The 25,938-nt window shown below is 42.2% G+C and overlaps 2 protein-coding genes across 2 annotated transcripts in view; both read left to right on the forward strand.

The window, feature by feature from the left end:
- The window catches only part of TPH1 (tryptophan hydroxylase 1), a 20,085-nt gene extending 8,638 nt beyond the window's left edge, over nucleotides 1-11,447 (forward strand). The window contains exons 4-10 of the mRNA XM_021685833.1: nucleotides 3,143-3,210; nucleotides 3,350-3,546; nucleotides 5,752-5,887; nucleotides 6,673-6,799; nucleotides 8,259-8,354; nucleotides 9,392-9,525; nucleotides 11,273-11,447. Of these exons, the coding sequence (XP_021541508.1) occupies nucleotides 3,143-3,210; nucleotides 3,350-3,546; nucleotides 5,752-5,887; nucleotides 6,673-6,799; nucleotides 8,259-8,354; nucleotides 9,392-9,525; nucleotides 11,273-11,447 (933 nt within the window). The remainder of the gene's footprint in view (nucleotides 1-3,142; nucleotides 3,211-3,349; nucleotides 3,547-5,751; nucleotides 5,888-6,672; nucleotides 6,800-8,258; nucleotides 8,355-9,391; nucleotides 9,526-11,272) is intronic.
- Nucleotides 11,448-18,698: 7,251 nt separating this feature from the next.
- Nucleotides 18,699-25,938, forward strand: part of SERGEF (secretion regulating guanine nucleotide exchange factor) — a 217,663-nt gene continuing 210,423 nt past the window's right edge. Inside the window, exons 1-3 of the mRNA XM_021685832.1 lie at nucleotides 18,699-18,784; nucleotides 22,385-22,520; nucleotides 24,517-24,672. Of these exons, the coding sequence (XP_021541507.1) occupies nucleotides 18,725-18,784; nucleotides 22,385-22,520; nucleotides 24,517-24,672 (352 nt within the window). The 5' untranslated portion in view covers nucleotides 18,699-18,724. The remainder of the gene's footprint in view (nucleotides 18,785-22,384; nucleotides 22,521-24,516; nucleotides 24,673-25,938) is intronic.

Below are 25,938 nucleotides of genomic sequence, written 5' to 3' on the forward strand. Positions count from 1 at the left end.
GGGGAGTGGGAGAGGGAGAAGCAGGCTCCCCGCAGAGCAGGGAGCCCGATGCGGGACTCGATCCCAGGACCCTGGGATCATGACCTGAGCTGAAGGCAGTCGCTTAACCAACTGAGCCACCCAGGCACCCTCCTGTAAATATTTTTAATAAATCTTTTCATGAAAATAATTTAAAGCAAACTAAAAATTAAGGGAAATTCTTTCCTTTTCTGGGAGAACATGCTTATGCTAGACTAAATAGGATCTGGTTTTAATCTGGATTTCGGCAAGTGCCGGTAGTTCTCTACACTGGCGGAATCCCGACTAACTTCCTGAAGGCATCTAACTTCACTGGCTCTGAAACACTGTCCCATATCTGGCATTCCTAGTAATAAGAGCTTTTCTAAGAATTCTGCTAAAATGAAGACAGTATCTGCAGCAATTTTTGTTAAAGTGGGTATGGATTATTGGAAAGTGGGGGGTAAAGATAGGAGGAGGAAAGACTTATCACCCATGCTGTCCTGCACGACTGGTTTATTAGGCAGTTGATGAACTAGGAAGTTGTTTCTTTGGAAAATTATATGGGACAGTGTACAGGCATAAATTGGAGAATTAGTAAGCCCAGAGCATTAAGGTTGCTTATGGAGTCCTATGGTCCTGGGAGGGTGGAGAAAAAAAGAGTGCAATTTTGGAGCGGTATGCACCAGTGCTTTGATCTGCTTAGTAGCTCTGTTCATTGACTGCATATTGCCTTAGATGGCCCTCAGCTGATCCACCTATTTTTTTCTATAATAGCTCATCGAGCAATTTATTAATTGCAATTGTACTTGCTCTCAAGGCATTTGCAGTCTAGTTGGAAAGATAAAGCACACATCTATAAATAAACATGAGATTAAATTGTGAAAAGTGCTAAGTGGCAGGAACAAATTGCTTTGAGATGTACGCAAGAAGACAAACACTTCTAGTGGAAGAGAGATCAGAGAAAGGCAACATTTTAACGAGGCCTTAAAGGAGTTTGGCAGGAAAGAGATGGGGAGGAAGGACAGTTCATTGCAACATAAGCAAAGGTTCAGAGGTAAGAAAATCTGGAGCATGTTTATGGAGAGGTGACTAAATAATTTCTTTCTGATCCACTGCCAAGTGCTATTGATTTTACCTCCTAAATATTGCTTAAATTTGTTCCTTGTTTATTCCTATTAGCACACCTTTAACTCATCTCCCAGCCTCCAGCTCACCACCTCAAACCCATCTTCCTCATAGTCACTAGAATGATCTAAAACCTCTGTATGATCATTTTCCCTTTTCTGCCTAAAGCTCACCAGTGATACCTAGGTATCCATCTAAGAAAATTGAAAACATATGTCCACACAAAAACTTGTACACAAATGTTCATAGCAGCTTTGTTCATAAAAACAAAAAAGTGGAAACAACCCAGATGTCCATCCACTGATGAATAGATAAGTAAAGTGTGATACATCCATAAAATGGAATATTAGTGATCATAAAAAAACACAAAATACTGATGCATGCATGCTACAACATGGAGGAACCTTGAAAACTGTGATAGTAAAAGAAGCTGGTCACGAAAGGCCATGTGTTATATGATTCCTTTTATACAAAATATCTAGAATACCCAAATTCATAGAAACAGAAAGCAGATTAATGGTTGCCAGGGGCTGGAGATGAAGGGAAATGCAGAGAGTCTGTGAATGAGTATGGTGTTTCTTTGGGGGATAAACATTTTCTGAAATTATAATGGAGGTAGTTGCACAACACTGTGAATGTACTAAAAATCACTACACTGTACACTTTAAAATTTTATGGTGTGTGAATTATATCTCAATAAAGCTGTTATTTAAAAAAAAAACAACCACCAATGACTTCCCATTACCCAAAGACTGAAATCCAAGCTGTTTCAGACCTTTACTAGCAGACCTCAAACTAGTCCGCGCTATGTTCCACCTCCTTCTCCAAGCTCCAGCTCACATTTCCTTAGGCACAGCGTGCTGTTTTTCATTGCTGTGCTGTCATCGGTGCTGTCCTTTCTGTCCTTTCCCACCCAGCTGTCCCCACTCCTTTACTGAGACTTAGCTTGGGAGTCATCGCTGGGAAACCCTTCCTGACTCTCACTACCCTTTTTCACATACCTGGATGAGGAGTTTCTCTTTTGAGTTCCAGTGGCATTTTGGGCATATCTCTAATAAGGCATTTAGTATATTGTTTCATAATAATTGGTTGATGTAAACTCCTTGAAGACCCAGGTTTTGCTTTGCTCCTATTTGTTTCTCTGGATTTTAGCACAAGGCCAGGTGCCTAGGAGGGGCTTGTAAATCTGTGTTAAAGAGATGAGTCTCATTCTCCCCTTTCAAGTGTCTTCCCCTTCTTTCCTGTTTTGTATTATTGGCTGTTTTCTCCTGGGCTTTGCTTTTTGAAGTCTTATTTTACCTATTTTAAAAAAATATTTTTCTAGGTATAAATTCTAACGTTACTATTTTATTTCTTTATTAGCATTGTTTGCTTTTGCAAATATGAGTATGTTTTTACTTTGTGATAAAATCTAAGGCTAGATTTAGTTGTCATGACTTCATGTATTATTAATTACCGTTTTATTATTAATTATGATTATAGGAAAATATAGCTGAAGAAGTAGTCAAACGATCAAGAAAAAAAATCTCACATTTGGAAAAGAGTTGTGTACTTAACTAGGATGATGCTTTTCTTATTCCTGAAACCATTTTATTTTTGTAGCCACTATAAGATTTTTGTATCTTGGTATCTATAGTATCTTTTATCTTAGTGGCCACAATAGTATAAAGCTTTCATATAACATTGCCTTTTTTTATTAACTTATTTTATTGAAATTCAGTTTTTAGCATTAGTATATCATTAGTTTCAGATGTTCAGAGTTCAGTAATTCATCAGCTGCATGTAACACCCAGTTCTCATTATATCACATGCTCTCCTTAATGCCCATCATCAAGTTACCCCATCCCCCCACCCATAACATTGCCTTTAAAATAAAAATGATCATACATTTCTAAACAGTGCTTGCTCAAAATAACAATAATGTAGCCCTTTAATATTGTAACTTGAGTAATAATGAAACCTTCATTTGTCAGTATTTTTTAGTATGGATATTTTTAAACCTTTCTTTAATTATCAGGGCTTCAAAGACAATGTCTACCGTAAAAGACGGAAGTATTTTGCAGACTTGGCTATGAACTATAAACAGTAAGTGTATTATAAAAATAACTTATTCAATTTTGAAATAATAAATGAATAGAGTAAATTATGCTCATTTAGTAAACAAAAGATAAGTGCTATTGTTTATTGAATGCTAATTCAAAATAACTTCTCTTTGTCTCGTTAGTGGAGACCCCATTCCCAAGGTTGAATTCACTGAAGAGGAGATTAAGACCTGGGGAACTGTGTTCCAAGAGCTCAACAAACTTTACCCAACCCATGCCTGCAGAGAGTATCTCAAAAACTTACCTTTGCTTTCTAAATATTGTGGGTACCGGGAAGATAATATCCCACAATTGGAAGATGTCTCAAACTTTTTAAAAGGTAATATGCTTAATTTTTTGTAAGGGGAATGTTGAAGTCTGTTGTGATCATGACAGAATTTTTAATAGAGGAATAAAGTTCAAGTATATGGGAGGTCAGAATTTTCCTTACTCTGTCCTGGAGTATTTGGCATCCCATTTGAAGAGGGACAATCATGATCTGGAGCAAGTGTAGAGGAAAGTGAGCAGAATTATAAGGGGCTTGGAAAAATGTATTATATAAATAAAATTTGAAGGACTCTTAGGGTGTTTAACCTGGAGATATAGGGGACATTCAAGCTTTATTTAAATACTAGCTGACCATCTTAGGTAATAGAGGGAATACTATATGGCCCTAAAGTAAATGACAATTGGATAGAAACTGCAAGCTTTTAGCTCAAAATGGAGAAGACCTTGTTAAATGAGCCATTTGAAAATGGAACGGGCTCATGAGATGGTTATTTCTGCATCCCTGGAGGTTTTCATGCAAAAGCTCTCCACCCACTTGTCAGGGATGTGGTAGAGGAGATTCAGGCTCCTTGGAGAAGATTGGAGTAAATGGTCTCTGAAGCTCCTTTCCACCCTAAGACTATCATTTTCCCAAGGAAGAAGATGTGCTAGTAGAAGCATCAACAAAGATTAAGGACATTTTTTTTCTCTTTTAGTTCTTCATGCCTGTTTGCTTCAGGCTTCCTTATTTTTTCTAGCTAGTATGGAAGTAAAATGATCAGTGATCTCCAGGGTTTACAATATATAAGAAAAATAAATATCCCCTTTGATCTCTGCGGACTAGAACATTAGGGAACAAATAGAAGTTATGTTTTTCACTCAGAGGGAGTTTAGTTTATTTCCATCATGGTCTGAAATTCCTATCTTTGAATTTCTTACACAGACCATCATAAAAACCTACATATTTATTCAACTCCATAATTCTTATTATGCACAAAACTAAGAAAAACTAAGCAGGAAAAGGCACTATTGTTTTATAAGGGAAGAACTTGTAAAAATGGTTCCTATAAAAACTAGGTTTAAAAAAAGTGATTAAGGATGACAGAGAACCAATGTATGTGACCTCACACATGGGTATTACAAAGATGGGCAAGCATATGCTACAGAAGTTACCAAATTAAATTTGCTTGAGATTTGGAGGAAATATTTTGTTATGGGTACAAAACTGAAAGCTGTTCACTTGGGGTCTGGAGCATGAGCTGGATGCGGAACAGGTTGCTAAAGGTGTTTCAAGGGAAACTGTCAAAGAGGGAAACCAAACCTAAATGATAGTTCAAACAAAACACTGGTTGGAAGGAACTCTCTACACTGTCGAATATGGTGGCCCCTAGACACATGTGGTTGTTTAAATAATTCACATTAATATAAATCAAAATGTTAGTTTCCTAGCCAAACTAGCCACATTTCAAGTGCTTAATAGCCACATGTGATTAGTGGCTACCCTACTGGGTAGGCTAGGTATAGAACATTTCCATTATTGTGGAGAGTTCTATTGGACCATGAAGTCTACCCGTGAGAGTGGGGGAATCCAAGTACAAAAGCAACCAGACGGAACTGGAAGAGCAGAGGGCGAGGGTTTGAAATGAACAGCAAGCGTAGAGCTTATAGAGGTCCCCCTAGTCACTGCTGTCCTACCGGCAGGCCCCCTTCTACACAGGGCAAGCAGTTGTAGCTGTTGGGGAATCAAAGAGCACCATCCAATTCAGATCAAACATACTTTGCAAGAGAAAGTACTGGCTAAAAATAGCATATCTTAAAAAGTGATTTTGATCTAAATTAATAGACCTAGTTGGGTTGTTTTTTTTTTTAAAGGAAGTAAGACTGTCTAGGAGATATTCTAAACCCTTTAAGGAGACAGCGAGGTATAATATAAGAAGACCTGGGCTCTCATTCTACCTTTATCATCTACGGTGTGACTTTGGGCACATTATTGAGTCTCTGAGCCTCAGTTTAATAGTTGTCACAATGAGGAGAATAAACTTTAATAATAAACTCGAATTGTAAACATGAAAGGAGATGTAATATGTAAGGTCTAACGCATTGCCTGGCCCCATGGTAAGTGCTTAATAATTATTACTTTTGCAGAGTACACACATGATACATTTAGTTTCCATATTCTCCCTCAAAGTGCTGCTAGGTACCACTGGCGGGATTAAAATGTTACAGTAAATGGTCTGTTGGGGTGAAGATTTTCTTCATTTTCTCCTTTGCTTTGCAGAGCGCACGGGTTTTTCCATCCGTCCCGTGGCTGGTTACTTATCACCAAGAGATTTCTTATCAGGTTTAGCCTTCCGGGTTTTTCACTGCACACAGTACGTGAGACACAGTTCAGACCCTCTCTATACCCCAGAGCCGTGAGTACTTCTGTTTAATATTCGTTCATCAAATAGTTATTTGTCAAGATGGTACTTCCTTCAGGAGTCTTGTGTGAAGATTAAATGAATGAACATGTATAAAGCATTTGGAACAGTGTCTGGCACATAATACACGCTCCATGCTCTATATATGTTAGCCATTATCATTACTATTATTAAATGACAACCTTTACCTGTTAGGTGCCAGGTGCTAGTCTAAGCAGAGGGAGTGTAAAAAGAATCAGACAAAAATTTCTGCCTTCATAAAATTTATATTCCAATGGGGGATAGAGATAATAAACAAACAAGTAAATATATATATATAAATATATAAATACATTAAAATATATAATATAATATATATACATTTATATATATAAATGTGTATATATATATATTTAATATCACCAATCAATGGTGATAAGTGCCATGGAGAAAAATAAAGCAGAGAAAGGGGAAAGCGGTATATGTGTGGTGTTTCTATTTTGAAAGGTGTGATCAGACAAGGACCCACTGAGAAGGTGACATTTGAGCAGAGACCTGATTTGGTGGGGGTGTGGGGCAGACATGTCTATGGGTATCTTATGTGTATATGTTTGTGAATGGCCTAAGTTTTGAACCAAAATAGTTTCTTTAGTAAATTGTTAGTGTCCTTCATGGTCCATTTGCAAAGTAATGCCGCCTGAATAAAAGTAAGATCAGATTTTGGCTTGATTGAATTGTTGACCATGCATTTATATGTGACATAAGCATCACAGAGTGACAAACCTGTACCTCTTTTTCAGAGATACTTGCCATGAACTCTTAGGTCACGTCCCCCTTTTGGCTGAACCTAGTTTTGCGCAGTTCTCCCAGGAAATTGGCCTGGCTTCCCTTGGAGCTTCAGAGGAGGCTGTTCAAAAACTGGCAACGGTATAAATTAGAAAATAGCTGTATAGATCAGTAATTCTTATTGGGGTGGGATGGGAGTGTGAGTTTAAAAGTGCATATTCAAGATGACTGTTAGAAAATTTGTCTTTGCTCATATTTAATTTAATTTAAATACTTTCAATAGTATTAAAGGAGGATGTGAAGTTTTAAGGTTCATCAAAAGGACATATAGGCTTTAAAAAAAGGTAGAGAAACACTAGAGTTCAATAATGTTAATTATTTGTAGATCTTTTTTCAGAAAAATGATAGGTTCTCTGAAAATGATGCTAAAAATGTTCTTGAACATTAGGTACAAGACACCGTGCTGGAAATACAAAGATGAGTAAGGCCTGGTTCCTGCCGTCAAGGAATTTATATACAACTTAGGGAGTCAGTTGTGTTGAATGGATGAACTCTACAGAGAAGTTCAGGCAGAGTGTTCTGGGAGGTCAGAGAATGGCTTGGGGAAGGTTTCATGGAAGAGTAGTATCTGGACTAGCCTAGGGAAGATGAGTCATGTTTTCACCTGCCAAGAAGGGAAGAAAGAGCATCTTAGGATGAGGGCACACAAGGAAAGACAAGGAGGTGCTTGGTGTATCTGGGGAAATGACAAGAAGCTGGAACAGAGTGTGTTAGGGTGGGGGAGGTAGTATGAAAAAGGCTAGATGATTACAATAGTGCTTCTCAAATCGTGGCTTGGGGACCCCCTGGTGTTCCTGAAAACCTTGCACAGGGTCCTTGAGTGAAAGATCCACTCAGAATGCAAAGTGGATTTCAATATAAGAACTAGAGTTCATTGATATGGTTTCATATTCCACATTGCAGCTGAACTTCAAGAAATTACCACTTGTTGAGTTTTGATGTAGTGTCAAAGAAGAATATCCACAGTTATCTGAAAAGGCTATTACAATACATAGCCTCTTCCAACTACTTATCTGTGTGAGGCTGAGTTTTCTTCATATACTTCAGCCAAAACAACATATGGCAACAGGTTAACTATAGAAGCAGATATGAGAATCCATCCTGTTTTTCTAGCCAGACATTAAATAACATCTAGACAGACATTTAAAAAGATTGGGAACAATGTAAAACAATGTTTCTTTCCTGACCCTTTTTTTGTGTTGTGCAATATAGTTATTTTGCATTAACTTGGTATGTTACCATAAAATGGTTTATTACACTTTAAAATTAATTAGCAAACATGTAAATGTTTTCAGTCTTAACTCACATAAAAAAAAGGTCCTTTGGGTCCTGAGTAATTTTTAAGAGTATAGAAGAGTCCTGGGAACAGCAGTTTGAGAAGTGCTGGTTTAGAATAAAGCCAGATTGTAGAAATACTTGGGAACAAGTCTGGGGATCTTGAACTTTATTCCAGCGCACTTTGGGTCAGTGACTAAGAGTTGCAGTTTGTTTTAAATTGAGTTATTCAGGCTGTGAAAGTAACATCAATGTCCTTCTCCAGTGCTACTTTTTCACTGTGGAGTTTGGTCTCTGTAAACAAGATGGGCAGTTGCGAGTCTTTGGTGCTGGATTACTTTCTTCTATCAGTGAACTTAAGGTAAAAGCCATAAGTCTCTCCACATAGCCATGTTTACTTAATATAATTGATATGACCTGGAAGAGTTTTTGGATTTGAACAAGTGCATACTATGGAAAATACTTGGGGTGGCAGTAAACATTACTTAAGAGACAATTTTCTCTATTTCCTAGGTTTATGGAGATACCCTAAATGTTTTTTACTTATATGTGGAATTTAATTACTTAATTTCTTTCTCTTTTTTTTTTTGAATATAGTTGACACACTATAGACATATCTTTCATTTATTTAAAGGTTTATTTATTCATTTTAGAGAAAGAGAGAGTGCACAAGCAGGGGAGGGGCAGAGGGAGAGGGAGAGAGAGAAAATCCCCAAGCAGACTCCCTGCCGAGTGCGGAGCCTCATGCAGGGCTTGATCCCAGGACCCCGAGATCATGACCTGAGCCAAAACCAAGAGCTGGCCGCTTAACCAACTGAGCCACCCAGGTGCCCCAATAGACATATCTTTTATATAAAAAGTATTTTAAAGCTTTTGCTTACAAAGTTTTGCTGTTCCCTCACCATTTTTAGTGTGTTAGCAATAACTTCTCCTAAATTCTATGGAATTTTTTGAGAATTTTATTTATCTAATAAAGAAATGAACTTAATGTTTGCTGAGTGATGGGTGTGTGTCAAATACTGTCCACGGTACTTCTTGCTCTCAGGAGTCTACCACCTGATGGTGGGTATAAGTCATGTATAGAAATTACTAGTGCAGGCTAGGAAGTAGGTGTCATAATGCAGGAATATACATAAATATTGTCAGGTGCCTCTTACACCTGAGTGTTAGAACAAAGTCATGGAGATGGTCTTGGGGCATTTATGGGGAGCAGCAAGCCATTTGTTTTGCTGGAGTATACCGTGGCTTAGATAATGCTGTAGGAAATAAGTTTGGAATTGTAGGTTGGGGCCATTGCAGTAGTACCTTCAGAGGTGTGCTGATTCTGGTGGTTGTGTTTGGGATGTGATCCATGAAATTAAACAGTATTCTTTGATTCACTGACTCTTTGTCTTCTAGCATTCACTTTCTGGACATGCCAAAGTAAAGCCCTTTGATCCCAAGATTACCTGCAAACAGGAATGTCTCATCACAACTTTTCAGGATGTCTACTTTGTATCTGAAAGCTTTGAAGATGCAAAGGAGAAGATGAGGTAAAGTATATCTTCCGCATGTCTTAACTTCCCTCTACAAAAGATAGGTCCAGTAATGGTAACAAATCACAGAAGTAAGCAGCTGGATAATTAGAAGCCTAGGAGGTACCTTCTGCCTATGATGTATCTTCCTTTCACAACAAATATTTAGAGTATGTTGTTTATGGTGATGTTTGGTGATTGCATATATGAATCAGATACATTGAGAAACTGGTTTCTTCCCATCAGAGTTTCTAATCTATTAGGAAAATAAACTGTATACAAATTACCATATAACAGCATAGAAAGCCTTAGAGAGATACAGATGAAACTTTGTTCTCCATTTTATTCAGGAGCAATTTATTCCAGATGGGGGAACAGGGAAAGTTTAATGGCATCTGAGAAAGCACTTGAAGGATAAATAGGATTTAGATATGTTAAGTTTTAGGCTAAGGGACAGTGTAAAAAAGGTAAGGGAGGTGGAAAAATATAAGAGTGTGATGCAATGAAGCTATGATTTAACTATTTTTTTAACGATTTTATTGATTGATTGAGCACAAGTAGGGGGAGGGGCAAAAAGAGAGGGAGAGAGAGAATCTCAAGCAAACTCTGTGCTGAGCATGGAAACTGATGTGGGGCTCAATCTCACCACCTTGAGATCATGACCTGAGCTGAAATCAAGAGTCAGATGCTCAACCTACTAAGCCATCCAGGTGACCTACTGTGCTTTAACTATTAATCAGCTAAGTGTGTTGTAAGAAAGGAGGACACTGGAGGCAGAGAAACTACTCAGGAGATTTTTGTAATACTTAAGGTGAAAATAAGAGCCTGGGCCAAGACAGAGGTAGTAGGAAAGGAAAGGACTATAGAAGGAGAATCAACAAAATATTTGGTGGAAGGGGTCTGAGGTCACAGTGAGATCATTGTGGGATATATGGGGGTTGAAGACATGCTCCTTGTCTTCCAGAGATTTTCTGTTACTTGCGGAGTTAGGCCAGGCACAGAACCCAATAACAATACTAGCAGGGCTTCCTCTAGCACATATGGCCCCTTTGCGCAGACTTGAACAAGGGGTCCCTTCTGGGTAGACCAGATGGATTGCAAGCTGCATTTCAGCCCTTACTCATGTACGGTTGTCCTCCGCTGTGTTCCTAGGGGTCCTGAACACAGTTGTTCTTGGGGGTGCCAAATGAGAAGTTCAAATGTTGACTTGATGAAGAGGGTAGGACTTGAATGCATGAAGAAAGGGTGGAAGTTAGGTCATTTGAGAGAAGGTTAGAGGCAGACATTCTAAACAGAAAGAATGTCCATGTGCAGGAGGCAGGACTGTTCCTGGCCTCTGTATGTGTGTGTGTGTGCGTGCACACGCAAATGTGTAGGTGTGCAGGTGTAGTTAGGTAAATCACAGCTGAGGGGTCTGTTACTAGGTGGTCAAGTGCTGCCATTGTCTCCTGATAAAGCTACTGTAGTTGGTCTCCTTACTGTAGCCAAGAAATATATAAAGTAATAAATCACCAATAAAGTCACCCACAGGATCTTTCCCTAGCAATGCAGGGGTGGATGTGTCTATGACAGTTTTAGGTTTCCAACCTGTGTAGGATTCTAGGGGATCTCTGCATGTGCTGTGTAGGAAAGTTGTCAGATTGGTTGTGTGAACAACTAATAAAGATGTGTCTTTCACCTAGTGTGTGAAATAGGTTTGCTGTTGCTCAGTTTTCATCCTCTGCTTCCTAGAAATTGGTTGCCTCTTACTTGTTTTCTTAAACAGAGAATTTACCAAAACAATTAAGCGTCCATTTGGAGTGAAGTATAATCCATACACACGGAGTATTCAGATCTTGAAAGACACCAAGAGCATAACCAGTGCCATGAATGAGCTGCAGCATGATCTCGATGTCGTCAGTGATGCCCTTGCGAAGGTCAGCAGACAGCCAAGCATCTGATCCTGAGAGTGTCTGAGTGTCAATTCAGAGGCCTGTGGGTCAGCTCCTGCTTTTCTTGAAGACCTGGTTGTGGAGGGACAGCCTCCAAACAATATTCTCTACTCCTATTCTTTAATTAGTCTTTTGGAAATTTGCACCTGAATACTGTATACCACTACCTATTATTTTTTTTGTAACAGCTTTAGTGAAATATGATTCATATACCATACAATTCACTGACCACTCATTTTTTTATAGAGAATTTTTTGACCCTAGAGATAGATCTAATACTGGCTTGATTCTCTTTTCCCTAATCCTTCTTGAATAAAATGACTTTTATGATCACTTAAAATGCCTGGATGGGTATTATGGAGCTGACCCATACTATTACCTAAGATCCTCTTATATCTAAAGTATCTTACTTATCATTGAATTTGTGCCAAGCTTGATCACACTCACAGCCCTAAATTTAATAGGAGACCAGCTGTCTCCACTGCTAGCGTGGGCAGAAATATAGAGGCCTTTGCATGTGAAGCGTACCTTGTAAAGAGGAAGTAGTCTAGTTTCAAGTGTGGTATCTTGTAGGGAAATATGAGTAGCCAAATCTGGAAAGGTTGATTGGGGTATAATCCTCAAGAGCAGGCTAAGAATCTGGGACTTTCTTTGGTATGGAACTAGGGAGCCCCTTCCCAAGCGACCATCCTCCTTGAGTGAGAAACTTTCCTTTCGAAGGCACTGCATGATGCTGGTTTTGTTTTAGGTTATCTGTTCTACTCATGGGGCCAAGGGGAACATGGGGGGGGGGGAACCACTTGCAAGGCCCTATACTCACACATGCAGAGTATTATAATGGGCTTTGTCCTCAGGTTAGCGGGAGATGGTATTGTCAAATGGAGAGTTCAAACTAAGACCGATGAGAGAAGCACAAAGTTAAAGTTGGGAAAGCAACACTGAGCACTTCATTTCCAAGATACAAGTGAAGTCATAAATACAGAGGCAAGGCATAGGGGTAGAGGGTGGGGAAACAGGTGAGGAAATGGGATGTAAGAAAGGTCAAGAAGACCATTTTAGGTCTGACAGCAATAATGCAAGGGTTGCAAGGACTGTTTTTTATGTGCTGTTGGCTATATCATACAGGGAATGGACCTGATAGAAGAGGGTGAAGCTGGATTCCTGAATACATGCTGTCTGTTCGATTTGCTCCTTTCCTCCTCCCCACGCCCTCTTCAGGTTTCTGTTTCTGGTCCTCTTCTCTCTCTGCCATCTCTTCATGGGAAATGTCGTCTACATCCATGACCTCAATTCCTTTTTTTTCCCTTTAAGATTTATTATTTATTTTAGAAGGTGGAGAGGGGCAGAGGGAGAGAGAGTCCTAAGCAGACTCCACGCTGAGTGTGGAGCCTGTCACGGGATTTGATCTCACAACCCTGAGATCAGGACCTGAGCCAAAACCAAGAGTCGGATGCTCAACTGACTGCACCACCCATGTGCCCCCATGACTTCAATTCTTATTTTCTAAGACTCCCATATTTGCAGTTCTAACCTTGACATCTTTCTTGAATTTTTGCATTTTAAGTCCAGCTGCCTGCTGGATATTTTCCATCTGAATGTCCCTAAATCAGGCTAATATTGTACAACTTCTTATGGTACCATTCACATAGAATGAAATGGGTTTGTACAACATGGTAGTCCTATCAAGTATCTCAAACTCAAAAGGTTAAAAAACCCCACAAACAAAACCCTCAGAATCATCTGAATATTACGCCTTATCAGCTTCCTCTCCTAGTGTTGTCATTTCTGTTAATGATATATTAAGGGTCATATTTTCCACCAATTTTTCATTCTTAATTAGCTCCTTAAAAAACTGTGTTTTTACTTTTTTTCCCACATTAATAGTCAAATTGTATACCCTTTAGCACATTTTATTTCACCAGACCACTAGATCTTTTAATCCTTTTTAGACCTCAAAAGAAATTATAAAAGAACTTTTTGTCCTACAATGAAGTAGAATTGGGAAGAGAAATTCATGCTATTTCAGATTTATACATTACTTATAATTTTAGTTAAGTATAACTATTAATAGACCTTTGATAGTAATTGATCTAAGTTAGCTAATCTAAAATCATTTGAAATACTGATTAGCTAGTTTATAGCTGGTATATTTGGTTGCAAGGAAATCTATTGTAAGAAAACCATGATAGATAACAGTTAATAGCAAATTATACATACTGTATCTGGTTATATTAATACAACTTTGATCATGGTAAAGAATCATAGTTATTGAATTTTAAAACTATGGTATTTAAAACCACTCTATGACTAAAGCACACTAAAATGAATGTTAAAGCACAATCATTATTATTCATTACTTCAGAATAATGGAAATATTTCATGATTGATTTCAGTTCTTCTAACCTCTGGATTTGTGATATTTGGTAAATCAGGAGTCCTGAGAGTTTTCATGCATTTTAAATTTATATCTTCAAAACATCTAAGAATATGTTAATATTTACTCCAATATGAGAACAGAATTGAACCAAAAGTTTGGTTTATAATTCTTAATCAGTTACTTTTTACTTAAAGACTTAGGTGATATTGCCCTGACTTTTTGAAGAAAGCTCCAAAAGCTGGTTGTCAGAATGCCTATGTTTCTTAATCTGCCTATTTTGTAATTCAGAGTTATATAATAGTAATGACACACCAGAATGTATATAATTATACTTAATTTTTAAGTTGGCTTTCAAATTGAAAAAGGAAAAAATCCTGGAGTTCTTTAAAGGCACACATAATAGAGTTCATATATTAATTTCTAGGAAATGAATAAAGATGCTATGGTCCATTTCAGTCTAGTCTTTACTATGTAATATGCATTTATGATTTGTAAGTTTGTTATTCAACTGGATAATAATAAATGGACACAAAATTCATGTTTTTTGTTTCTTTGAAGATTTTATTTATTTATTTGAGAGAAAGCACAAGCAGAGGAAGGGGCAGAGGGGGAGGGAGAAGCAGACTCCCCATTGAGTGGGGAACCTGACATGGGGTTTGATCCCAGGATTCTGGGATCATGACCTGAGCTGAAGGCAGATGCTTAACTGACTGAGCCACCCAGGTGCCCCAAATTATGTTCTTTTTTTTTTTTTGGATTTTTTATTTGACAGAGACAGAGAGAGAGAGCACAGCCGGGGGGGCGGGGGTGGGGGCGGTGCAACAGGCAGAGGGAGAGGGAGAAGCAGGCTCAACAGAACAGGGAGCCTGATGCGGGGCTCTATCCCAGGACCCTGGGATCATGACCTGAGCCGAAGGCAGATGCTTAACCAACTGAGCCACCCATGTGCGCCCAAAATTCATGTTGTTAACAAGCAATTTTTTTTTTTTTTGTCAAACATAAGTTAAAAAACTGATTTATGGGGCGCCTGGGTGACTTAGTCGGTTAAGATCTGACTCTTGATTTTGGCTCGGGTCATGATATCAGGGTCGTGAGGTCAAGCCCCGGGTGGGGCATGGAGTCCACTTATGATTCTCTCTGCTCCCCCCCACCCTGAATCCCGGCTCTCCCTCTCACTCTCTCTCTCTCAAACAAAACAAAACAAAACAACAAAAACCAAAACCCAAACCTGATTTAAATATATATTAGCAATGTCGTAAGTTTAAGAAATCTATAACATCCTGACATTTCTTGAAAAGCCTGTGAATATGAGATATAAGGGAATCCAAACACTACTTCTGGAGTTTTTGATAAAGTCTCAATCATATGTTCCTACTCTGTATAAGGAGTTAAATCTACTTCACTGGGTTATTGGAGGAATTATGTTGCGAAAGGACATTGTAAAAAGAAACATCCATATGTAAAGAATCATTAATATAATCACTGTCCTGATCTGGGATCCCCCATAACTTCTGGATGACTTTATCTTCCTCCAGAGGGAATTCTAGCAGGCAGTATATAATGGCATAGGAAGATCTTCTTAGTACAGTTAGGGATTAAGCCAATTTGAAGCTGACCATCTGTCTTTGTGAGGGCTGGTCTATTTCCAGTTCACCTCTACTCTCAGAGTGCAGCACTTTAGGGATCCCAAAGGCAAGCTATGGGTGTGTGTGCTGGGGCTTCTCCTTGGGGACCCTGGACTCCTGCCTTTGTCCCCTCCTTCTGTCATTCTTCCTACCCCTATATGATTGCTGAAAGTACTGTTCAGCTTCTCAGCTACAGCTTTCAGCCCAGTTTCTTAGCCTCCAAGTCACTGCTTGCTAATTAGCAAACACTTCCAGTGGAAAAGTAGTGCCAAATATAATCTCTCAGCTTCCAGATCTTGGCCTTTCAAGTTCTGGCTGCTTTGATAGTTCTCCAATGACTTGAAACAGATTTTTAAAATATTATCCCCCAGCTTTTCTAGTTGTTTTTGTGAGAGGCTTGGTCTATAGCTAGCTAATCTGTCTTTATCAAAGGCAGAAATCTGACCTTGGAGTAAATCATTTAACTTCTTTGAGCCTCAGTTTTTTTCATCTATAAAATAAGATGATCTAAAGGAAAACATTTCCTAACTTGTATGGTACATCGATGTAGTCTATATGGCCCCAAAGTACTTTATACTCTCTTACGTGGAAACAAGGCATCTGAAAGTGATACCATCAAATAGTTTAGCCCCATTCAAGAACTGCAACTCAGCCAGGCTGTTAATGGGAAGAATTACTCAGTGGCATGTACATAGTTGAAATAGTGGCAACATTGCAACACTTCCTAGAAATTGTATTAAAAGATATAACATAATGATATAACTGTTAAGTTAGCCGAAGTATAGATGTATGTACATTCAAGGGGTGAAATTGAAAGACAAGTGTATTCTTCTAGATCCTCTCTCTATTAAAACTGACTCTGTGGGTAGTCTTTGCCCCTTTGGCTGCAATCTCAGGTCCTGGCCTTGAATTATCTGCTCATTCCTAACCCTTAGCTTCTAATTTCTCTCTCTCTTTTCTTGTTCCTCTGTGCCCACTCACTAGGATGCCTCTGGCTCCTCCATGGTTTGGGGATGGTGGTGGGGAGGAGAGGCAATGAGTAGAAAGTTCTGTTTGGTCTGATACTGTTGTGAGTTGGCATTAATGCTGACTCATTCTTTGGGGGTGTTTTGGAGGAACTTCCCACCCTCTTATTTTTTGGGGGATCTCTTGATGTGACTGGGCTGTTGAATTCATCTCCCTCACTCTCTAGGAATCTAGTGGTCAACTCCATTGGGGTGTCACTTCACCCCTCCAGGTATTTCCCTGGACAGTGTCTAAGACCATTCCCTAGCCAAATTGCTGCATGAGAAATACATGGGAGATACTCTGGGCATGAATGACTTCTCCAAATCGATCTCTCTTCGCTCAGCTATCTGGCCACAAGCCATTGGATTTCTCAGGATGAATCAACACCCTGCCCAGGCACCAGTCTGGAGGGATACATACATACCCAGCTCTCTAAGTGGTTCTGCAGCAGCAGGCCTTTCCTGAGACATGAGATGGGAGGCGCTCACAGCACATTGACATTGGTCCCCCTATATCCTATCAGAATTCTCTCAGCCTCTCCAACTTCTTTCATAGACTGGAAGTCATACACGGATTTCTAGACCCCTCTTTCATAAGTTTGTATTTTTCTTAGCATGGTCATGGATGTTCTCAGGATACCCCAGGCTGGAGAGGGAAAAGTGAGGTGCTGCCCTCACGTGGTCTTACAGGCAGAAACACCAAGGAGTAGGTGGAGTGAAAACAGGAAAGGTCTGTCTGGTCAGAGCTCACTGGAGATACATTCCAGGGCTCCCAGGCATAAAGGGTAATGAGGACTGGAGGCTTCTGTCAGCAGAGGGGTCAAGAACTAGTGAATATGGATTGTCATCTTTAATGGGACCCTATTTGTACCCACAAGATTATGGGTGGCTTGGGAAATGGAGGTTATGTACAAAAAAAGTACAACAAAGAAAATAAAATTCAACTGTAATCCGCCACCCTGAGTATATGTGTTTGTGTTGTGTGTGTAGAAAATTGCTGTAATAGTTACGTTTATGACATATCATGAACACTTCCCTTACTTAATGTCTTCCAAAACATATTTTTTAAATGGCAGCCTAGTATTCCACTGCATGGATATGCCACAATTTACACAATTTATTTTTGGACTTTCAGGTAATTAAGTTCTTCCCTATTATATACAATCCCATAATGAATAATTTGCAGTCTAAGTCTTTGTGCACAGCTCTGATTATTTTCTCGTGATAAATTAACAGATGTGGAATTTACTGGGTAAATATCTGTTTATTTTTCTTCATGTTCCTAATACGCATTGCCACATTTTCCTTTAGGAAAACTGTATTTATTTAGCTCCTACCAGCGGTGTATGAGGGTGTCTGATAAAAGCCATTTTATATGAAAACCTCTGTTGGGTGAAAATTATCCAGTATTGATGATCAGAATCAGGGCAGGACCATGCTCTGAGCGCTGAGGGTTAGAAGGCTGCCCCTGCAGGAATCCGTGAGAACCAGCCTCCTCAGTTTCGTGTCCCGAGGAGAAAGTTCCTGCAGACCCGCTTACCAAGAAGCTTTCTTAGATTTTGCAAACGCACACCAAAGCAGATCCAAAGACAGCTCGGCTAAGACACTGGGACAGGACTCTTTCCACCCCGCTCCCCGGCTCAATTTCTTCCCGGTCAGCGGGTGGTATAATCTCTGCCCTGTCACCGCCTCCGGGCTGTCGTGGGACTCCAAGGAGATGAAAACACGAAGGAGCGTAGTGCATTCGTGTATTACTAAAAATAGAATGCGAGGGGAGGGAAGGAGAAGCACAACGGCACTGCCAGGCTGGGGGCCAAAGGCAGAGACGCTCTGAGCGCGCCCGGGGGCGGCGGTCGGCAGCAGGCTCCAGAGGCGATTGCCCGGCTCCCGCGGGCCCTCCCTCGGCTCCGCCCCCGCCCCACTGCAGACCACGCCCCAGGGATGGCCCCTCCTCCTCCAAGGCCTCTCCCCCACTCTGGCCCCGCCCCCACTGCAGACTCTCTTCCCCCTCCGCCCCGCTCCGGCCCTGCTCCCACTGCAGGGCCCCCTCCCACGTCGGCCCCGCCTCCGCTACAGACCCCTCCCCCGTGCCTGCCCCTTCCCCACGGCAGACCCCTCCCTAACAAGGGCCCCGCCTTCATTACAGACTCCTCCCCCGCGCCGGCCCCTCCCAATCACAGGCCCCACCCGCGTCGGGCCCACACCCCATTCACTAATCCCTCCCCTGGAGGGCCCCACCCCCGACCCCTCCCGGAAGCGCCGGCGGAGCGTCCCCACATGGAGTGGGAGCCGAGCGCCTCCGAGGCCGCCCCTGCGGCGGCCGCGCTCTTCGCCTGGGTACGTGACTCCGCCCCCGGGCCGGGGCCGCTGGGACTGAGGGGGCGCAGAGGCGCGGGGAGCTGGCGGCCTCGGCGTGGGCGTTCCTGGGCTGGGCGGCCGAGGTCCGGGCCAGGCTCTGGGTTGGAGGACCCTGGGCTGGGGCCTGAGGGGGAGAGGGTCGGGAGGGGGGGGGCCCTCACGGGTGACTTAGGGGCCTGCTGGCTGGTGGGGTCCGGACCCGAGGGGCCTGCGGCGCAGCGGAAAGCATCTGGCTCCTGGGCAGAGCGTCTGATTGCGCGAGAGCCTTCAGGCCCGGATAGCGCCGGGAGGGACGGCGTGGAGGGATCGCCCCGTCCCGGAGCCCTGTGGGGCCACCTGTGCTCCTCACCCTCCGGTTGCCCGCAGGATGCCGGCCCGTTCCAGCCCCACCCCAGCCTGGCGGGAGCATCCTTTGATGCGAGGCCTGCGGTGGTGGGCCGTGCACAAGGCGGAGATCCTGCATGTTTGCTGATATTCTTCTGTGACCGGATCTTGCCTGTACTGGGGGCGTGAGAGTCTGCGCCGGTGTTGGTTTGACGGCGGCACTGAGAGACAGGGTCATCTTCATGTGTCCTGGCTAGGAGAGAGGAGGGTCTCTGCACAGCAGTGTGGTGCCAGCGGCCGACCAGACAGATGCATGGGAATAAGCGGACATAGTGTCTTGTAGTTCTTTACAGCCCATATCACAATTGTAATGAAATGTAGAATTTGTTAATGTCCGTCTCCTTGGCTAGAATGTAAGTGTCATAAGGGTGGGTATTGTGCCTGTCTTGTTCACGGTGCCTAGCAAATACTTGTTGACAAATGAATGAATGAGACCCTTTTGTGTGCCTGGCTATGTGCTGGTCTTTTGGGAAAAACACAAAAGTGAAAGGCCTAGCTCTTGAGTTGAGGGAGCAGGATACCACCTGTATTACCGTTAAAACGAACGTGTATTGACTAGTCGAACAAAGGTGATAATCAGTACCAAGCAGCACTTGTTGAATGTAAGGCGGCGGACTGGCGGAAGGGAGAGGGCGGTGTGGCCGGAGGTAGCCTGGCTGTCTGGGTACCATTTTTGAGGTGGCACTTGAGCTGGGGGTGGATTTGGGGATTGACTGTGTGCCTGGGGTGGCTTTTCCCAGGCGGGAGACTGGGGTCTTGGTCGGATATGGCCTCTTCTAACTGCTTGGAGGCCTGCTGGCCTTCCTGCTGCATAATATGTGTGGAGAGGTGTATTAGTTTGCCAGTGCTGGGATAGAAAAATACCACAGACTGGGAGGTGTTAAAAAATGGAATTTTATTTCGTCGCAGTTCTGGAGGCCAGAAGTCCAAGAGCAAGGTGGCCGCGGTTTACTTTCTTCTGAAGCCTCTTTCTTTGGCTTGCAGATGGCTACCTTCTTGTGGTGTCCTCATGTGGCTTTTTCTCAATCTGAGAGCATCCCTGTGTCTCTTCTTATATTGAATTTGAGCCCTACCTTTACGACCTCATTTAGCCTTAATTATCTCTTAAAAGGCCCTATCTCCAAATATAGCCACATTCTGAGATATTAGAGGCTAGGGCTTCAACAAATTAATTTTAGGGGAACACGATTCAGCCCATAACAAGGAAATTTACCTCCTTGGAGTTGTATGTGGGTATGATATGTCTGAAGTGTTTGTAAGGAAAGGAGGCAAATACAGCTGAAACATGTTGTAATAAATTTTCCTCTGTTTTATGGATTTGGGGCCTCTTGGCTGTGTTACAGAAATTGAGTGCCATAATTTGAGCCTCAAGTGCCCATGTCTCTCTCGCTTTCTGTTCAGCAGACTGCAGTCCTGCTCGTGGGGCAGCCACAGCGATCTCAGGGCTGATGGAGACATCCTGTGCATGTGTATACCCCACAGTGTGCACATCTTTCCTTTCATCTTTCCTAGGTAGGGCCTCATCAGACCTTACATTCATTTACTATATAAATATATGTATACCTTCTCTGGGCCGGCACAGTTTCAGATGCAGGGGAAATGGCAGTGAACATAGTTCCTGCCCTCATTGAGTTGGTTTTTAGTAGGGGAGATAGACAATAAACAATAAGCAAATGTCATGTCAGGGAGTGCTATGAGAAAAATAAAGCAGAAAAAGGTGGATAAAGTGATGGGGGTATGTAGATATAGTTAACCTCTTGCCAGGGAAGCTCTGGTCTGAAGTTCACCATATATCCTTAAGAGACTCAGTATAGTATAATGAAAGGAGCAGGGCATATCTGACTTACTGCCTTCCCAGCTATATGACTATGGAGCCACTTAACCTCTCTGAGCCTTAGTTTCTTCATCTGTAAAACGGAAGCGATAATGTCCATCTCCTCTGTTATTGTGAGAATTAAAGGTGAATGCCAACCATTGGAGAAGCACTCTGTTTGGCAGCTAATACTGTCCCTGAAGGCCTCTGGGACATGTGCCCCTGTCATGGCTTCCGCTTCCAGCTTGGAGTCCTTGCAGCCCTGTACAAATGTGAAATAGACCATAAGGGGCAGAAGTTTGTATGTACGTATGTATTTTGGGTAGTTATTTTAAATCACTTTTCCTCTTTCAGGTGTCTTAAAAAACAAACACGTTTGGAAGGTTTTGCTATTCATATCTAGGAAGAACCAGCCAGGAGTAGATACTTGGAGGAATTATAAAGATTTCTGAAATCTGCAGATTCTCCCTGCAGGTCTACAATTCTTTATCTCCAATTTTGAGTACAAAAAACTCCAAAAACCCCAAACTGACCTGAAATAATGCTATTTATAGTTTTTGCCTGCTTACTGTATTTGTACCTCTTACTGCAGAAATAATACTATTTTGCTTATGGAGTGCTGCTCCTGAACCTTGCAGCAGAGTATATGATTTATATATGGTATTACTTTTCTAAAGTCTATACAATTCTGAATCTGAAATACATCTAGCTGCAAGGGTTTTGGATTAGAGATTCTGGACCTTTATTTCATAATAACAAAGATAGACATACTGCCCACCAACGGGAAATCTGTTTCCTTACGGGAATCTCACCATGTGAATCTCAGAGTCACACAACACTGTACTTGGAAAGGCCCTTCGAGATCATTGCCAACCTCTTTCACTTTACAATGAAATAAAAATGAGGTGCCCTGCAAAGTCTCAGCTAACTTTGATTACAGAAGCCATTGCCAGTTTTCTCAGCGAGGGCATGAGGAGAAGGGACCAGTCCGGTGCGTTTCCCACCCACTTTGTTCCCATTTCCCCTCATTTCTTTCCTTAGCCCCCCCCCTAGAGAATTAGCTTTTCTCAGAAGGAACTCCCATGCTGCCCCCCAAAGATGACACATGTGGGCTGAGGCGTTGGAAGGAGAAGGCGAGGAGCATGTTTGGATAAATAGTGGATACTAAGGGCTCTTCTCATGTGGAAATCGTGGTATTCTGGGGATGGGGCCACCATCTAAGTATGGGTTGCATATAACAGCCTCTTAAGAATGAGCTTATGCAATCTCGTCTGTGAAAGGCTCTGAGAGGCATGTCAGGTTGAGAAAGATAGGGACAGGTAAATGCACATTGACAGTTGTGGTTCCTGTACGCTTTCATCCTTGCCTTATATTATCCCTAGGGTGCGAATAGCTACGGGCAACTTGGCCTTGGCCATAAGGAAGATGTACTTTTGCCCCAGCAACTGAATGACTTCTGTAAACCTGAATGTATCAGGAGGATCACGGGAGGAGGGGGCCACTCTGCTGTTGTCACAGGTAACATCTTTCTGGAGTAGACATTTCTTTCTTTTTTTTTTTTTAAAGATTTTATTTGACAGAGAGAGACACAGCGAGACAGGGACACAAGCAGGGGGAGAGGGAGAAGCCGGCTTCCCGCTGAGCAGGGAGCCCGATGCGGGGCTCGATCCCAGGACGCTGGATCATGACCTGAGCTGAAGGCAGACGCTTAACGACTGAGCCACCCAGGCACCCCTGGAGTAGACAATTCTTATTTAGACATTTCCCACTAGCGGGTTATGGTGCCATCTTTCAGCCTCTTGTATTTTGCAGAGGAAAACATTCTTGTGAAAGAGCCAAGTTACCGTTAGAGAATTCTAGATTTTTAGAGCTGAAAGGCCTTCAGAGATCTTCTAGGCTCCCTGCCCCCATTTATACAAATGAGGCTCAGAGAGGAAAACCAGTTGCTTAAGGTTACAAGACACATTAGTGGCAAAGTTGGCAACATATTTTACATTTTATATTATATATTGCTGTTTAACTTTCACTTGTGAGGTAGAAGTCTTTGCAATTAGATTGAATATTCCTTGAGAGCAAGAACTTTGTGTTTTCCTTAGTTTCCTTTGCAGAACCTATGATAGTACTTAACATGTACTACAGGTGCCATGATATTGCAAAGAAGGGCATATTGCATCCTGGTTAAGAATGTGAGTTCTGGGGCGGGGGGCGCCTGGGTGGCTCAGCCGGTTAAGTGGCTGCCTTCTTCTTAGATCATAATCCCAGAGTCCTGGGATCGAGCCCCACGTCAGGCTCCCTGCTCAGCGGGGAGCCTGCTTCTCCCTCTGCTTCTTACTCTCTCACATAAATAAATAAAATCTTAAAAAAAAAAAAAAGAACGTGAGTTCTGGAATCAACTGCCTGGGTTCAAATCCTGGTTCTATTATTAGCTGTGTGGCCTTGAACATATTAATTCCTCTGTGCCATTTCCCCTTTGCTACATGGGGGTAATAAGGCTGGATGAGGAGAATCAGTGAGTGACAGGGCTGCATTATGACTTTCATGGGTCCTTGGCACTTTTGCCTTTGTGGACCCTTTCCTCCATAAAGAAGTATTAAGAATTCTATTTTACAACCTCATTGATATAAAGATTAGTCTAATCCAGGCTAGATTTAGCATTGCATTTTCATTATTATTGCATTTATTTTTTTCTTATTTTAAAAGAATGTGAAATTAGGGGCACTGGGTGGCTCAGTTGGTTAAGTGTCTGCCTTTGGTTTAGGTCATGATCTCAGGGTCCTGGGGTTGAACCCACATTGGGCTCCCTGCTCAACGGGGAGCCTGCTTCTCCCTCTGCCGCTCCCCCTGCTTGTGCTCTCTCACTCTCTCTCTGTGAAATAAATAAATAAGATCTTAAAAAAAAAGAATATAAAATTAAAACATCTTTATGAGGGCGCCTGGGTGGCTCAGTCGGTTAAGCGGCTGCCTTCGGCTCAGGTCATGATCCCGGGTCCTGGGATGGAGCCCCGCATCGGGCTCCCTGCTCAGTGGGAAGCCTGCTTCTCCCTCTCCCAGTCCCCCTGCTTGTGTTCCCTCTCTCATGCTGTCTCTCTCTGTCAAATTAATAAATAAAATCTTTAAAAAAAGGAAACAAACATTTTTGTGAGCCTCTAAAAGTATTGTAGGCCCTAGGCACTGTGCCTAAAGGATAAATCGGCCCCACAGATAAGGCTCGTATCATAATACATGGCATGTTTTAAGTTCTAGATGGATGTGGGCTTTTCTTGTTCTGGCAGATGCTCAATTAGGTGACTGGCCACTGCTCTAGGACTTGGGAGTCCCGTGTCGGTACTGGATTTGAACGCCTTGGCCCTATGCCGTTTAGACCAGTGCACATTAACCTATGTGGCTTATTAGTGCGCGTGGGAGAAGAGAGGCTGGGTTTGTGACTGCAACTAATTAGTGAAATCCTCTTTCTCGCTTTGACAGTTGTAATTTCCCCCGTGTACACTATCACCAAAGCCTTTGCCTTTTGCAGATGGTGGAGGCCTTTTTGTTTGTGGTCTGAACAAAGACGGGCAACTGGGGCTTGGTCACACAGAAGATGTTCTGTGTTTTACTGCCTGCAGGTCCCTCCTTGGCTGTCCTATCCAACAGGTGGCCTGTGGCTGGGATTTTACCATTATTCTCACAGGTGAGTTCCCTCTTGGGTAAGTCTTTATCACCGCCAAGGCAGTGGGTGAGAAGAGCTTGGTGGTGGTGATCCCAATGAAGTGAAATCCTCTATATGTGTAAACACACATACAAATTTCTCTCTGGTTGTTGAGGAAGATTGTGGGTGCCTTTTGCAAGAGGAGTTTGAACAGCAAAATTTTGGGCTAGAAAATTCTTTGCCAGAAACTGGGGGATGGACTAGGTTAACTTTGGTGGCTACTTCCTGTCCCAGAAATTCATGATAGGTGTGTGCCCGGGCTAGCTGGCCAATTGTGCTGGCTAAGGGCTACTCATGGGGGAATGTGGTGGGGAAGCATGAGGAAATCAGAGGTCACACAACAGTGGTAACATCTTTTTCCCCAGTGAAGGATTTAAAAAAAAAAATTAAATATGGTTGGGCAGAATTGTTTGGTCTCTGCAAAGCCAGATAGCAGAATAGGATGTAGAGGCATATGGCCAAAGGGTTAATAGGATAATGCTCTTGGGAGCAGCTAGCAATAGTTAGTTTTTGTCCAGCTGACTTCTCCCTGGAAGTAGTTTTGCCCCATTGAGCTTGTCATTCTGGATGGAAAAGACCATCTAGAGTTTCTGATTAGATTCCCTCATTGACACAGTCCTCTGGAAAGGGCATCTTCTGACCATATCCTCTCCCACCCCACGCTTGTGGATTCTCATGAGCATAGCTCAGATCCCAGGCTTTTACACACGGCTTCGATTATTGTTCCCTACCTATCCTTGTTGTTGCCTTGTCTTTTATTCTCCACATTCCCCATACTTTTCTTTCTAGAAATATCACGCAGAACATTGTTCTCTGGTACAGCCCCTTTTGTCTCTCTGATGAACTCTTATCCCTTCTTTAAAACCCTGCTCAGGCATCACCATCTCTTCTGCAGAGGGGTTCTGTAATGTGTGCTGAATTTAGTAGTAATAACTCTAAATAATAGCTATCGTTACTGAAGTGCTTTTCGTGGACTGTGTTGGGGTTGTCAGATGTCAGTGGATAACTCTCTGTTTCCTGCTCACTTGTGGAACCAGTTGTGAGAAAGGAGGAGAGCTGCCAGATAGCTGGAGATCACACTATATTGGCTTTTCACTGATAAAGGCTAAGTTGGAGGACGGGGTTGATGGTCAGGCCAAGGGGTTCTGTAACACTCCTCTGACCCAAACTTATTCTGCAAACACTAGGTTATCTGTGTAGGGGAAACACTTACTATGCATCAGTCCAGAATACCTGAGAGGGAGGTAC

Source organism: Neomonachus schauinslandi, chromosome 11 (genome assembly GCF_002201575.2).
Source record: "Neomonachus schauinslandi chromosome 11, ASM220157v2, whole genome shotgun sequence".
In the NCBI taxonomy this organism is placed as follows: Eukaryota; Metazoa; Chordata; class Mammalia; order Carnivora; family Phocidae; genus Neomonachus; species Neomonachus schauinslandi.